Genomic DNA, 16113 nt, shown 5'->3' with positions numbered 1-16113 from the left:
TAAATTTTGTAAAATGAATAAAATAGGCCCAGTTGAAAACTATTGGATTTAGGACCACAAGTAAAGCACAAATCTTGATGATTTCATTGTGACTTAGGTGTGCTGACTTTTCCTTGAATATATCCCTGCAGAGGCTCTTCATATATGCATAATCAGGTCAAACTGGGGATTCCAATATCTCCCATAAATCAGGATTATAATCTTTGGAGCCTTTCAGAGGCATGTATACATATTAATTGCAGAGCCTTTGAGCAGGTCAAGCAAATGGTCTGAAGACGAGTTAGCATCAATTGGCTGAGCCCTTACTTGTGGGTACACCAAAAGCAAAGCCACCTCTCCTTCCTTTCTTGTGGTCCTTCCTCAGGGGGCACAGAGCACATACTAAAGCCCTGAACCTCAATACTTTTGGGGTCTCTTGCAAGCCAAATAGCTGAAATTGGGACAAATGCTCCCCAAAGCCCAAATTCTGTGATTTATGCAATAGCTCTGGTGTATTCATAGGCAGAGCAGTCTGCAGAAGTTGGGGGTGGGGGAGAGAATTGGACGGCCAAATCCAAAGCCCTGGTAGCTCATGACAGCAGTTCAAATTGCGTGTGTGTAGGTTGCTTATTCACGTGATGCAGGTGGCGCTGTGGGTTAAACCACAGAGCCTAGGACTTGCCGATCAGAAGGTCGGTGGTTCAGAAGGTCGTTGCTCGGTCCCTGCTCCTGCCAACCTAGCAGTTCGAAAGCACATCAAAGTGCAAGTAGATAAATAGGTACCGCTCCGGCGGGAAGGTAAACGGCGTTTCCGTGCACTGCTCTTGTTCGCCAGAAGCGGCTTAAGTCATGCTGGCCACATGACCCGGAAGCTGTCTGTGGACAAACGCCGGCTCCCTCGGCCTATAGAGTGAGATGAGCGCCGCAACCCCAGAGTCAGTCACGACTGGACCTAATGGTCAGGGGTCCCTTTACCTTTTTACCTTTTAGGTTGCTTATTTTTCTGTGGGTGTGTTTTGCTGTTGGTCAGCTTTTTAAAACAAGGATTTCCCCTTCCACTGATCCCAATGAGAGGGGGATTAAGTATGCTAACTGGGGGCATGTCAGAGGAATAGGAGGGCTTTTGATCCAGTGAATCCAAAGTTGCCCATGATCTGCCCCCAGAATGCCTCCTTTTTGCCCTCTCTGCCCCAGGGCCTTTGATGACAAAGGAGGGGGCAAACCAGGGAGATTTCTGCAGCTGCGAGGAAAATGGCATCATGGACAGATCTCCTGTGCTCATGGGTCTCCCTCTCTCTCTTTCAGAAGGAGGGACCATGCTATCTCATGGCCTCTTGGATGCCTTCCTAAGGACCACAGGATTACAGACTTACATTATATTCAATAAAGATTGGGTTTTTGCTGAAGTGCCTGTTCCCCATTTTTATTTGAGGGGGGAAATGTTATGGAAGTAATTTTAGCCATTTTAATAAGGCATAACAGGGTTGAGTAAAAGCAAGTCTCTTTCCCCCTTCCCCTCCTTCCTTCCTTTACATCCTTACAAAAATAGTAAAGTAACTCCACAAATACATTTGTGATTCAAAGCTTGAGTGCTGGATATTTTTGCTCTCAGGAAAGGTCCACATGACATCAAGCAAAGATGGCTGCTTGTTATCTGACCTCCTCACTCATCAGATCAGTTGAAATTTTAATAAATATGTAATTATCTATTAAGTATTTGACATAAAGTGTCATCAAAATTGAAATTAACTGTGTGGATAAAGCCTTAACCAATTACAAATGGATTCCTGTGTGGGAGATGCATGCAGCAATTGTCCAGTGTTTGTGGGCTTAGATGTACTTTATTTGAAAGGTGAAACAGTTGCTTTCAGCCTATTTTTGAGGCAAAGCTGTATGGAAGGATTTTTTTTATTTTAAAAAAATATTCTAGAAATGTCTGTTAAAGTAAATCACGCATCAAATAAACTCCTCTATAACTTATATTAAGTATTAGGTTAACAATGTAAGTATTCTTCTAAAGTGACCTCAGATTGGGTAGGGTGGGGCAAAAATGAAGGGAAAATTGTGAAGGCCAACAGAATAACAGAGCTAAAAACATTATATTTTATATAAAGGATCATTGTCAGCCAGAAAGTTTACATGGTCTTCCTTGATATTTGGGGCATTTTTTCTGAAATGACTGGAATAAAATCATGTGTGGTTCCCATGATGGTTTTGAGTTAAATGTTCCCATCATCCCCAGCCAATGGAGCTAGTGGTCAAGGAGGATGGGAGTTGGAATGCATCACTCAAAGGGGAAACAAGAACGGACCCTGCGCAGTGTGGTATAGAGCATTGTACTAGGACTTGTGAGACCAGGGTCCAAATCCTCAGTCGGCCGTGAAGCTCATTGTGTGACCTTGGGCCAGCCACTGCCTCTCAGCCTGACCTACCTAACAGGCTTGGTGTGGGGATTAAAGGAGGAGGGGGAGAACCATGTACACCCCCTTGAGCTCCTTGGCAAAGGAGATGGGATTTAAATGCAATAAATAATTGTGTTTTTAGGGGGGTGGTGTATAAAAAACAAGTGCTGAGTTAGAAAGAACATAAACAGCTGTCTTTTATTTCTGGGTGGGCAGGTTACTCTCCGATCACACAGTTACTGTCTCTCAGCCTGACCTGCCTCACAGGGTTTTAAGGCGAGGATGCAATGGGGAGGGAGAGAACCATATACACTACCTTGTGAGCTCCTGGAAGGAAAGGTGGGGTACAAATGTGTGTGTGTGTGATAATTTATATGCATCAATGCAAGCGCAGAGATAATTACTATTATTTAAACAGAAACACATATCTTCTTCCTCTTCTTTGGCAATCACTCGTAGCTGAGCAAGATTGTCTTCCATAAACAATGTTTTAACAGTTGGTCTGTAAGTGACTGTGGAGGCCAATTCTGGATCCACACGTCCTTCCCCAGTGGGGACATAGGTTTCTGGGAATTGACCACGGTGAGGGTTTGCCAAGCGTGCCTTCCACTTAGCATGTTTCTCCCGTGCGTCCTGAGTTTGAGCATCTTCAAAGCCCAAGTCACCTTTGGTAAAGGCTGTTCTCCAACTGGAGTGCTCCCAACCAGTGCTTCCCAGTTGTCAGTGTTTATACTACATTTTAAAAGATTTGCCTTCAGAGAGTCTTTAAACCTCTTTTGTTGACCACCAGTTTTGTGCTTTCCATTTTTAAGTTTGGAATAGAATAGTTGCTTTGAAAGACGATAATCAGGCATCCGCACAACATGACCAGTCCAATGAAGTTGATGTTGAAGAGTCATTGCTTCAACACTGGTGATCTTTGCTTCTTCCAGTACACTGATATTGGTCTGCCTTGTCTTCCCAAGGATACATCTCACCATATTGGGAGAGACTGTGACCATGTGAGCTGTGTCTGACCTGCTCAGTCTGCTCTCCAGGTGTTAACTGTTGATGAGCCACTTCAAGGCCCTTCTTACACTCCCTTCTTATGACTCTTTAACTATTTTAAAAATAGACTTGGACTGAACAGACTTTGAAACAGAAGATGCTTTCACACAGAGGGCTGCCCTCTTGTAGCCCTTGAGAGGATGACCCATGGTCACTCTTTTGGTGGAACAGTTAAGTTGTAATATGTCTACTCAAATTCCTGGTTGGCTCATGTGTATGAATGGGGCTGGGCAAATGAGCTTGGGATTTTTTGGTTGATGTCTGGATGATTTGCAGTAGATTGGCAAGGGTCCAATTACATCTGCAGAGCACCCTGTTGGTAAGGCTGTCCTAGGAGACATCCCCCCAAAGATAGCTGGTGGTGACATACATGTGGTAATAATCCTCCCTCCCCTGATTCAAAACCATTTGAAAGAAGTATCTCCTAATGAAAGGTCTCCAAACGAAGAAGGAGACACTGATCATTTATATATGGTATCAATTTACTCTTTTAATTATGTAAGGTAAAGGTAAAGGGACCCCTGACCATTAGGTCCAGTCGTGACCGATTCTGGGGTTGCGGCGCTCATCTCGCTTTACTGGCCAAGGGAGCCGACGTTTGTCCGCAGACAGATTCCGGGTCATGTGGCCAGCATGACTTAAGCCGCTTCTGGCGAACCAGAGCAGTGCACGGAAACGCCGTTTACCTTCCCGCTGGAGCGGTACCTATTTATCTACTTGCACTTTGACATGCTTTCGAACTGCTAGGTTGGCAGGAGCAGGGACCGAGCAACGGGAGCTCACCCTGTCACGGGGATTTGAACCGCCGACCTTCTGATCGGCAAGTCCTAGGCTCTGTGGTTTAACCCACAGCACCACCCGCGTCCCACTTTAATTATGTAGTTGGAACTAAATCAGCAACTATTTTACTGGAAGTGCGTTTTATAATACGGAGCCTGAGGAGTAAAGTAAATTGCAAACTTTTGCACGTTTGGAATTGTTACATTTCTCTTCATACCTTTTAAAATTATTTGCTCCATAGGGGTGGAGTTTACAAATTTTTCATCCAAAGAATTCCATGTGATAGCATCCTTCCCTTCAGTTTACTAACATGTGGCAACGTTATAATGGGGAAGACTGAAGGTTTCGATGTTGTAATTGCTGTTTTGTTCCAGCTGTGAAAATTCAAAAATGGAAAAGGGTTTGTAGTAGTTTGAACACAATCATAATTGATTTAAAGCTTCTAGAATAGCCCTTTTTACAAGATTGCTCCCTCCCCCCAATGATGTTGGACCACCCCTCCCACCCCTCCTGACCATTATGGGGTTGTTGTTGTGGTGGTGGTGGCATAACAACATCTACGGGTCTAAAGCTGGGAGCAGCTGTTAGGGAGAAAAAGAGAACTGTTCTTAAGAGATGTAGCTTGGTTTCAAATTAACCTTATATGGGTATTTATGATTCAGGAAAGCAAAGAGAGACATTTAAGAGGATCTCTCTCTTTAAAACCCAAGAAGTTCTGCAGCGCACATCATGTGATGCTTGCAGATAGCAGAAAAAACTTCATTTGAATGAGTTTTACGCCTCCCCTCCCAACACACAGAGCCCAGCATCCACCAACTTCTTCTCAGCATCTGCTTTTGCAATCGAAAGAATATAAAGTAATTTTTAAAATTGCTCTAAGAAATGTGTAGACTGCAAGAGCTGTATTTACAGACTATTCAACAAATATAAAGAAGACATTGATTACAAAGCTGCCGGCATTCTTCTCTCTCAATAAGATATGGGAGGCTGTTAGAACACATTCAGCTTCTACCTATTGTTGTGTCAGCTTCTGTGGCCAAATCCTCTGGTACTGCTGCCTTCAGATTTTAGGTTGGAACCAGTGTAATGGTGGTCATGGGTAAATAGCATTTCAGCGCACCACCACTCCCGAGCCACCTATGCATTTGGTTTTTTTAAATAGCTTTTAATACCCTGCCCTTCGTGGAAACACACAGGGGTGCATATGACAATGGATACATTAATTGCTATTAACAAGTCTGACCAAACTGCGGGAGGCAGTGGAAGACAGGAGTGCCTGGCGTGCTCTGGTCCATGGGGACACGACTAAACGACTAAACAACAACAATATTGTTATTGTTATTAATATTGCTATACTTAAATTTTCCATTTCAGTTCTTTGAGGAAGCAAAGGTGGATTATATTTGTGCAGGTCATGAGGAATGGGGGATTGGAGAAGGAATATTTTTAGATGTCTTATTTGCTAAATGAAAAAAAACTCCGCACTAATCCATTAATGAGCACAACAGTGACTAAAACTAAAAAGAGAAAGGACACAACAGATTACGATGCAGAATTTAAAACAGCAATAACCATTTTTTTTAAAATCAACTGTACCGGTATATTTAAGTACATAGTACAAAAACCAGATAATTTAAAAATGTAATAAAAATGTCTTCGTCTGCAGCCAAAAAAGACCTAAAGATTGGCTCTGAATGAAGCTCTCTGGGCAGTTTCACAGATGAGGTGCCATCACCGAAAAGGCCCTCTCTCTGGTTGCTGTCAGCCTTGTCTCATGAGATTGGGGCCCCTAAAAAAGAGATTCTGAAGTAGTGTTTGAAAAGGGACAAAATAATAATAATAATTATAACTTTATTATTTATATGCCGCCCATCTGACTGGGTTGTCCCAGCACTCTTGGCGACTTCCAGCAGAATATAAAAAGCACAATAAAACTTCAAACATTAAAAACTTCCCAATACAGGAAGTTGGATGTTCCAATTTCCAGTTAGACCAGACTCCACTTAGTTTCTGATCTGTTCACAGGCTTTTTTGATTCCATAATATATTTGTTAGCAAGCTTGACTTTGTACATTCATACTTTCAAATAATTATAGACAGTTATCAGTCATTACTATGAAAAGAGCGGATTTTCTAGAAGGGAACTCAAAACCATCTAGCTTGAACTGGAGTAGAACGCCATACCATTTCATCTTGAATGAATGTTTTATTTTGCACTCTGATGCTAGCAATCAAATCAACACAGGACAACTCCTTTTCAGACAACAGTATCATTTTTAATTTCTGCCTGTGACTCAAATTTACATGGACAGTTATTTTCTAAAACAGTCCCTCAGTGTACAGCAGGGTCAGGGGACCAGATGTCGTTGGCCTGTTAGCCCTATCATCTCTGACAATTGGCCATGTTGACCATTGGCCAACAACATCTGGAGGACCAGAGGTTCCCCATTCATGGTGCAGAGCCAGAAAGTTAGCCAGAGATAGAGATACTACCAAAGAATAATCAAATGTAATTTGAAAGCAGTATGGGGAAGAGAAACAAGAGGAATGAGACTGCCCCCACATAGTGACTGGGAATGGATACCGAGACCATAATACAAAAAATACACAGAACCTTGACTTCCCTCCACCCATGTTTGACCTCTTTCCCTTAATCTTCTTTCATTTGTTGTGTTATTAGTATTACTTTGTTTTTATTCCACTTCCATCCATTTCCTCAATATTTCTACCCTGTAAACTTCAGGCCAGAAACTTAGTGGAGTCTAGTCTAATTGGAAATTGGAACATCCAACTTCCTGTATTGGGAAATTTTTAGTGTTTGATTGTTTGATTGTGTTTTAATATTCTGCTGGAAGCCGCCCAGAGTGGCTGGGAAAACCTGGCCAGATGGGCGAGGTATAAATGATACATTATTATTATTATTATTATTATTATTATTATTATTATTATTTCCAAATGGCAACCCCTGATTTTTCTAGATGGCATTTGGCAATAAGTAATTAAATATGTTGCTAATTCCTTAATGTTTCTCTCTCTCTCTCCCTCCCTCCCTGTTTCTGTTCACAGGAAAAGCTAACCCAGGAGTGTGTATTCAGAGAACAATTTGAAGAGAACTGGTATAACACATACTCATCAAATCTATATAAGCATGTGGACACTGGAAGACGATATTACGTTGCATTAAATAAGGACGGGTCTCCGAGAGAAGCGACTAGGACTAAGCGCCATCAAAAATTCACACATTTTTTACCTAGACCGGTGGATCCAGAGAAAGTCCCTGAACTATATAAGGATATTTTAAGCCAAAGTTGACAAAGACGTTTCCTTCACTTGTGAGCCCTTAAAACGAAAGTAACCACTATAAAAGGTTTCATGCGGTGGGTTCTTAATTGATTAGCTGTGTCATCGCATCAGCTCCACTGTTGCCAAACTTTGTCGCATGCATAATGTATGATGGAGGCTTGGATGGAACATGCTGATTTTGTTCTGCACTTAAAGGGGTTTTGTCTTCCTGGAGGAGTGCCTATTGCCCAGTCGCTTGGTTTATTATGAGAGGAAGGAAGGAAGGAAGGGTGAGAATGTGTGAGAGCGGAAAAAAGAAAGGAAAGAGGATGAAAGAGAGAAGCTGGAGCAAGAAGGAAGGGGTAGGGGGAAAGGCCTGATGCATGCTGGGAAATAGACACGCTTTTAAATTTTTTGATCCATTGTACTTCATCCTATATCAGCATAGCTGCCATACTTTGACTCATCAGGAATTTTGGCTGGTGGCCTGCTCAAGTGTACGCTGCATTTATAAAAAAGAAAACGAAAAAAAAAGAAGGCATGGAGGGTTCGGTCTTACTTAAACAAACAAACGAACGAACAAAAAGAGACTTGCTATTTTTTTTGTTTGACTGCTCAAGTGGGAGCCACCCCTCGCTGAATTTAAAAGCAAAGACCTCCTAGGTGAAAAAAACGAGAAAAGATTAAAATAAAAATAAAAAATAATAAAAAGTAGTAAAAAAAAATACTTAAAAAAGTTTAAATTTATTTATAGAAATTCCAAAGGCAACATTTTATTTATTTTATATATTTATTTATTATATAGAGTTTATTTTTAATGAAATATGTACAGGCCAGATAGGCAGTTTGGAAGCTTTAGGCTCTGTGAAACATTTCGACAGCGAAGGTCCGCTCTTGAACCTGTGATAAAACTCAAACGTAAAAGGTGCATGGAGGCAAAGAGAAATCTAGCGATCCTAATGTACTAAAGGCGATAGTCTCCTTTGTGCCCATATTATTGTAAAAGTATGCACAACCACTCATGACACAGAGAGCTCACTCTTCTGACTGCTTGTTTCATAGCTTAAACTCTCCCCCCCCCGTCCCCTCCCCAAGGATTAAAGATAAAAATGGGTCTTCAGAACTTTAATTCTGTGTCTGTAATATTTCCTCTTTGGTAAGTCGACTTATTCCATCTTTGTAAGCTTCACAGTTGTGAAAAGAAGAAAGAGAAAAGAAAATAAGGGTTGGTATATACTCTACTTGTTAAAACCTACTGCAGATAATACCAAAGCTAAATGATAAATATGCTCTTTTTATTTAAGCAGAATGCCAGAAACATCCTAATATTGACATTTTGTACTAATTAAGGTTTTCACAACTAGTACAAGAGGCCCGGGGCAAGGTTCACTCTTGTAAACTTGTTTAATTGTGCACTTGACTATCTACTCTGAAATTACACAAGTTCCATAGGGGTTATTACTGTAACATCTTTTATGGGGGAAAAAATTGCTTTCAGTGTGAACTGTCATAATACATATTAACACCCTTCTTAAAGTAAGACTCTTGCAAATGAAACTAATAAATCTCTATTGAGAATTGCAATGAGGGGGAAAGTACTATACTCGTTTTATTTCAAGTTATCTTCCATATGTTCCTGGAGTGTATCGTGAGGCAGGCTCTGCTACATATACTGTATGCCGTTAGGACTGTGTAACATAAGTGCAAACACACCTTTCGTTAAGGGTTGTAATTTTGGAACTTGCCCATAGAAAGGAGCCCCTGGGAATAGCTGAGTCAGAAGCGCTGTCCACAGCTGCAGCCCAAGGCACTATGTTTGTGTACCATTGTGCAGAGTTCCTGTACAAGGTTTCAGCTCAGCTTGATTTGGGTTGTTGCCTGGATTCTATTTAGTTTGGAAAGTTGTGCATCCATCTCCGTATGAATGATGCATAGTTCCTTGGGTTGCAGTGGATGCTTAAAACAACTGAAGCATGTCTAAGCACTTCTGATGCCACTTGTTTTGTCATTCTGGGACTGTATAAGTTTTACTTGAGTTTTCCCGTGCAAGTATTAGCAAGCAGTTTCAAGGCTCTGGTTGCCTCCAACGAGCTTGTACTCGGAGTAGACCCATTGAAATTAATAGACTTGGTAGTCATTTTCGTTACTTTCAGCTGGTGTGCTCTGAATATGGCTGTCGCTAGAGACAAGCCTAAATCTTTCCCCTAGCTGGAGTAAGAAGGGAGTTTAATGCACAGAGGGTTGTATCAACTAAGTCATGCACAGAACAGACCCATAGACTTAGTAACAACTAACTCAAGCCCCTTGATTTCAGTGGGTCTACTTTGAGCATGCCTCCGTTGGAGACAAACCAAAGATATTAAGTACTGCTTATGAACAAATTGGAGATAACCATCAGTATGTTCAGAATGAATTCAGCATTCCTTCACTCAGTTGCAAGCTGCACAGGATGAGTTTACATGTTTGGTTTTGGGGTGTGGGGAGCACATTACATTCCACATGGGGCTACAAATGAAAATTATATCCCCATGTACAGTTCTTACCCCTCTCTCCCCACTCTTTGTATCTCTTTGATACAAAGTCAGTCTTCCCCTTATTATTACGTCATCTATCTGTACGTTTCCACGCCTTTGTTAATGTCAGCCTGTGTTCTGGACAAGGGCTGAGGAATTATGATGTCAACACAGGTGTGTTTAAACATTATGGGAGAGGTGGAGAACTCAACACAGGGCTGGGATTTTCAGAGGCAGCCTTGAGTCAAGTGTAATGTGTAGTTCTGCCCTTTTGGCTAGCCAGTCCATAGTATCCAATCTTGGGTAATTTTTTGATGCAACTATCCATGATACACTGAAGAGATCTGTTCCACATATCTGATAGCTAAAATTTATTATGTGAGCACCACAATGTGTGCAGTCACTTACTCTGAATGGGATCAGAATAAGAAAACTATTCTTTCATTTAAAATGAAAATCTTAATGCCTGTTGCTTCTTGGCCCATAGTACAATCAGACTCAAGACTTTACCAGTGTATAAGTAAACCATTGAATATTAGTTTTGGGCTAAATCTTTCAAAGTAAATAAATGACAGCTAGGTTAATTCCAAGGGATGTTGGACATCTAATTGTCAGAGTATTTCTGCTTACATTCAACACATATTGACTTTATTGATCAGGACTTTGTTTCCGTTTAAGAATTTGACACAGTTCTTCTCTTATAGATCAAAACCCACTTTATGATGACCCTTTTTCTTTTTGCTGCCTGCCTGGGATTTTGAAAATGGGAAGATTGTTAAGCAGTTGAAAAGCCACAATACTGGGCTGTGTAATAGTTGGTTGGATCACAAATGGTGCAGGCCTGCTATAAGACCACTTTAATTGGACTAATTCCACCAGAATCCTCAATAGGACTATCATTGTAAATTACTTTGAAATTGTGTTTTTAATAACCAGAACCAGAAAATGATTATCCTTCGAATAAACGAGTTAAAGGACATACAGCATGTTCAGCATCTAACAGTAAAAGATATATATACATATTGCATAAAGGTGGATTCAAGTAGCAATAAGTATCTGATTTTGCACTAAGTCCACAAAAATGTTAAGGACACCCATAATAGCTAAGGTCAAACTTGCCATGAACTTACAAGAATAATAAGGTCATACTTTTTAGCCTTAATGTGGAATTTGCTGGTATTTTTTATCATAGACAGATCATTAATATTACTTAACATGTTTTTTATTTAATTTATTTTTTGTATTTTTTAAAGAAAGGACTAAAAGTAAGCAAGAAAAATGTTATGACTTTATGGCAGTTGATGCAATAAACTGTAATCAATTTATTCAAATAACCCATAGTGCTGTGTATATACCTATTGGATTTTTGTAGATATGGAGTTATGATATACATTATCTTGGTTCAACACATGGTAGCAGGCTACCCAGCCTTTTCTATTAGCATATAACGGCAGTCGAATGAAAGCTTGGTCGGTCACTTCTAAGACCTCCATGGAATAATTCCAAAATAGAATTGGGGAAAAATACGCTCCCTTTATAAAACAAGATGAACAGTGTGCGATTAAATTTCATGAAGTCCTCAAATGCAGCAGTAATATAGAGGCTTGGGACCTCATTCCCTTCCTGAATACACAGACATTCACCTTTGCATCAAAGCTGGTTTGCCTGTCTGCAAAACATCAAATATGGATCGTGTTCCATCAGTTTCCTGATTTCACTAATACAGTGGTATCTTGGTTGTCGAACTTAATCCGTTCCGGGAGTCTGTTCAACTCTCTGAACCGTTTGAACCTGCACTCAATTGGAAGCCGTGTTGGGTGTTGGGCTTCCCAAAAACATTACCAAACTGGAACACTTCCTTCTGGGTTTGCAGCGTCCAGGAGCTGATTTGTTCGCCCACTAAGCCGTTCGGGAACCAAGGTACCACTGTATAGATGGTTGGCTTACTTCTCATAGATAGCAAATAACCAAGGCTACACCTTCTACTGTTGCAGTTTGATGCCTTGGAAATAAGTATAGTGAGTGGGGGGACACGAGAAACTTTTATTACCGCTATTCCAGTGCTGTGGACAGATAGAAGGCTTCATATATTCTAGCGCTCTCCATCTCTGACACCTCTTTAAAATTCACACAGCAACTTGGTGTTAATATACTTGACAACATGTAACTGTGCATACGAATGGAAATATGTGTGTTGGATAAATGTATTGTTATAGAATTTTGAAAGTGAGTATTCTTTCATAAGGGACACGGGTGGCGCTGTGGTCTAAACCACAGAGCCTAGGGCTTGCCGATTGGAAGGTCGGCGGTTCGAATCCCCACAACGGGGTGAGCTCCCGTTATTTCGTCTCAGCTCCGGCCAACCTAGCGGTTCGAAACCACGTCAAGTACAAGTAGACAAATAGGTACTGGCGGGAAGGTAAACAGTGTTTCTGTGTGCTGCTCTGGTTCGCGAGAAGCGGCTTAGTCATTCTGGCCACATGACCTGGAAGCTGTACGCCGGCTCCCTCGGCCAATAAAGCGAGATGAGCGCCGCAACCCCAGAGTCGGTCACGACGTGACCTAATGGTCAGGGGTCCCTTTACCTTTACCTATTCTTTCATATAGCTCCCCCAGTTCCATTCGAGATCTATTGACATCATAATCATACAGGAGCATAGGCACAGCCCAGTGTAACTTCCTATACAGAACAGGCAAAGCTAACTTCTCCCTGCTATTACTGTTAATGTGTCAAGCCTGTTCACATTGCATTTTATGGTAGTGCCAATGCTGTATGGAGCCTGTGGGAGATGGAGAGGGCACCTTTGTTGGGGCCATCGGGTATTCTCATTGCTGAACATTTCAAACATCATTTGAACATTTAGGCACAGATTGTTATACTTTCCTCTGCTAGATGGAGGAGGAGGAGCCCTTTTGTACTTGGAGTTGTCTTCCTACAAAGGGTAAATTTATGCCCTACAATCAAACCATTTTCTGTCCTTTTTAATGAGTAGATTGCGCATTCAGATTGCAGCCTGTGAATCTGTCCTAATTAAAGTCTGTTTCTCAGCCATCAAATTATTATTTTCAGCATCTCTGTGTGGTATAAATGTGGACAGTAGCATTTAACACAATGTTCTGGTGGACATCCTCTGAAGAATGAGATATTCTTGGCATACGAGGATGCTGCTGTTTGCGAGGAGAGAAGATTTGGGACAAAATGATCTCCAGACAACTAAAACCTTCACAAGACTACACTGGAGGAACCAGTCCTAGTTCAGTGATGGTGGTGGCGGCAGCATTCAGTCTTACATAGTCTTGCTGTACTCACGTCTCTGCAAATTAATTCAGGGTATACATGCACTCCAGTTATGGTGAAGAGGAGTGGAAATATTTCATAGTATCAAATAAAAGAAATGGGACAGTTCAACAAATGGCAGTGCAGTGCTCCAAGAAGGATGGTGTCTATGATTATATGTCCCAAGTATTATCCTTTCAGAAGGATGATAGAAAGTCTTCGCAACATCTGAAGCACCCTTTTTCAGCCTGAGGATCACTTTCCCCCCTGAGCAGCCTTCCTGGGCCCACCTGCCAGTGATGGTTGGGGCCAGAGGCAATAGATGTGACTCTTTTCCATTGTGTAGTAAATTACATTCCAGATATGTAAAAGTAGGAGGTTCAAAGACACATCCTGGGCAGGTTGAAGCCTGAGGGAGGGTGTGACTTGGAGAGACTCTTCAAGGACCAGGGCATGAGTCTGAGAGATTCCTCAAGGACCAGGGCATGAGTCTTCCCACCTCTGTTCAAAAACTAAATATAATTATGGACTCACACAAGGGCAGGGGCAAGAGGGGGCACATTGTAATGCCATATACTTGCTACAGAAGCTCTACTTGTAGTTGTTTCCTGCATTGTTGAAGAATTAGTTTGGTTGGTAGAGCATGAGGCTCTTAATCAGGCATAGGCAAACAGGCCCTCCAGATGTTTTAGGACTACAACTCCTATCATCCCTGACCACTGGTCCTGTTAGCTAGGGTTGATGGGAGTTGTAGTCCCAAAACGTCTGGAGGGCCGAGTTTGCCTATGTCTGCTCTTCATCTCAGAGTCATGAGTTTGAGCCCCGTGTTGGGAAAAATATTCCTGAATTGCAGGCTGTTGGACTCAATGGCCCTAGTTGTCCCTTCCAGATCTACAGTTCTGTGATTCTACTTTGGTGACCCCTTCCCCCAACAAGGCACAGCTCATTTGTTGTGCTGTAAACTGATCAACCTTAAGAAGCTCAAAGTGTCACTGGATAAAGAATGGGATGTTGCTGTGCTTTCAAAATACTATGTGCAGAACAATGCCCTGTGTATGTAGTCAAAATTAACTGCCATTGAGTTCTATGGGGCTTGCTCTTAGGTAAGAGAACATAAAAGTGCAGTCTTACTTATTTTGTTACATCAATTTCTGTTCAATTTCCTCCCGTAAGTTTGGGACTAAATACATTTTTTTAAATAAAAAAAATGGGGCTGGGGGAACCAATAAAATTTGGCTGAACACAAAGTTTTGATGCACTTAAAAGCTCTACTCTTAATCACTGAAAGCAATTCTTTGAGGGAAAGGCTCAATATTAAGATGAGGAGCAAGAATTATTCTATGCCAGCATAAAATCTAGAATAAGGGCAGATTCTAGATTAAGGTTTTATTTTTGCTTCCTCTTCTGTTCAGAAAGTTTCATACTGCAATCCTGTATGCACTTACCTGGGCTGAGTGGGAGTTAGTCCCATTGAATTCAAAGCACCTTGCTTTTGAGTAGACATGCATAGGATTGCACTGGAGTTAATTCCCACTGACTTCTGTCTATAGAAAAGCCTAACAAGTTTACAAGATCCATTTCCTAATATGAAACAACGTTCACTAAATAAGGCATTTTGTTCTAATTTTGGTGTAAACTATATTCCCATACATAGCTATTTATATGCAGACGGCATAGTTTTCATCAGTGCGTAGCTGACCATATAAAATTCTTTGTATCACCTGCAACGCCATTGCAGCAAATACATTTTCTCTCCCTCAGCTGCTTTCAAGCAAAGTCACCTTGATTCGTTTAGTCTTTTCTTGGGAGACAAATAGTTGCATATGGAATGTTAATTAATCTCCACTTAGGAGGGTAGCAGACTTGACTTTAATTTACCCATTAAGAAGAACAGCAAAGAATTTCTGAAGAACATTCTATAACCTTTATAGAAGTGTGACAAAATTTTACTGGGACTTAAGTCTCAGACTTTATATATGACTATTTTATTGTGTGTGTGTGTGTCAATGAATAGTTTTAGTTTATTAAATTTCTAGGCTTTGTCCAGAAGGCTCACAGTAGTTTACAATAGAGAAATCATCCAAGTAGGTAAAGGTAAATGACCCCGGGACGGTTAAGTCCAGTTGAATTTGACTGTGGGGTGTGGTGCTTATCTCTGCTTTCAGGCCAAGGGAGCCAGCGTTTGTACACAGACAGTTTTTCCAGGTCATGTGGCTAGCACGACTAAACTGCTTCTGGCACACAGAATACCATGACAACTGCCAGAGCGCATGGAAATGCTGTTTACCTTCCCACTGCAGCGGTACCTATTTATCTACTTGTGTTGGTATGCTTTCGAACTGCTAGGTTCTCAGGAGCTGGGACAAAGCCCAAAATGGTTTATTCAGCAGTAGGACAAAGGAAAAACATGTCTGCTTCCCTTCGTGTCCAAGCAAACAACAGCATAGCAAAAGGAAGTTCCCAGCAAACTGTGCTGGAAGTAAACAGACATGTGACATACAACAATTCCACATGCCTGTTCTAAAGGTGGAATGGAACTATATCCTAACACAGTGGACCATTTTGGGGGAAATATAATGTCAGGCTCGCAACAAAACAATATATCACCCAAGGCCAGTGAAGTTAACTCTTTATTCAAGGAAACAAACCACAGCTCAGGCTTAGTAGCCTCAGCAACTCTTTGCAGGAGATCTTGCCCCAATGAAGCAGTTGTGAGGACTGAAGGTCCCCACAATTCCTCTGCTTGCTAAGGCTCCTTCCTTGGTTCCTTCCCCAGTAGCCTAAGGTTTCCTCTTCTGGTTTCTCATTGCTCCACCCTCTTAATTTCTCTTCA

The 16113-nt window shown here is 41.4% G+C and overlaps 1 protein-coding gene across 5 annotated transcripts in view; it reads left to right on the top strand.

The window, feature by feature from the left end:
* The window catches only part of FGF9 (fibroblast growth factor 9), a 42993-nt gene extending 31656 nt beyond the window's left edge, over window positions 1-11337 (top strand). For all 5 annotated transcript variants that reach the window (XM_083609322.1, XM_083609324.1, XM_083609326.1 and 2 more), the window contains exon 3: window positions 7275-11337. In XM_083609322.1, coding sequence (XP_083465448.1) covers window positions 7275-7520 — 246 coding nt within the window. In that variant the 3' untranslated portion in view covers window positions 7521-11337. The remainder of the gene's footprint in view (window positions 1-7274) is intronic.
* Window positions 11338-16113: the final 4776 nt, after the last annotated feature.

Source organism: Podarcis filfolensis (genome assembly GCF_964270895.1).
Source record: "Podarcis filfolensis genome assembly, chromosome: 4".
Taxonomy (NCBI): domain Eukaryota; kingdom Metazoa; phylum Chordata; class Lepidosauria; order Squamata; family Lacertidae; genus Podarcis; species Podarcis filfolensis.
Note: the sequence above shows the minus strand (reverse complement) of the source record. Positions and strands in the feature narration are given on the sequence as shown.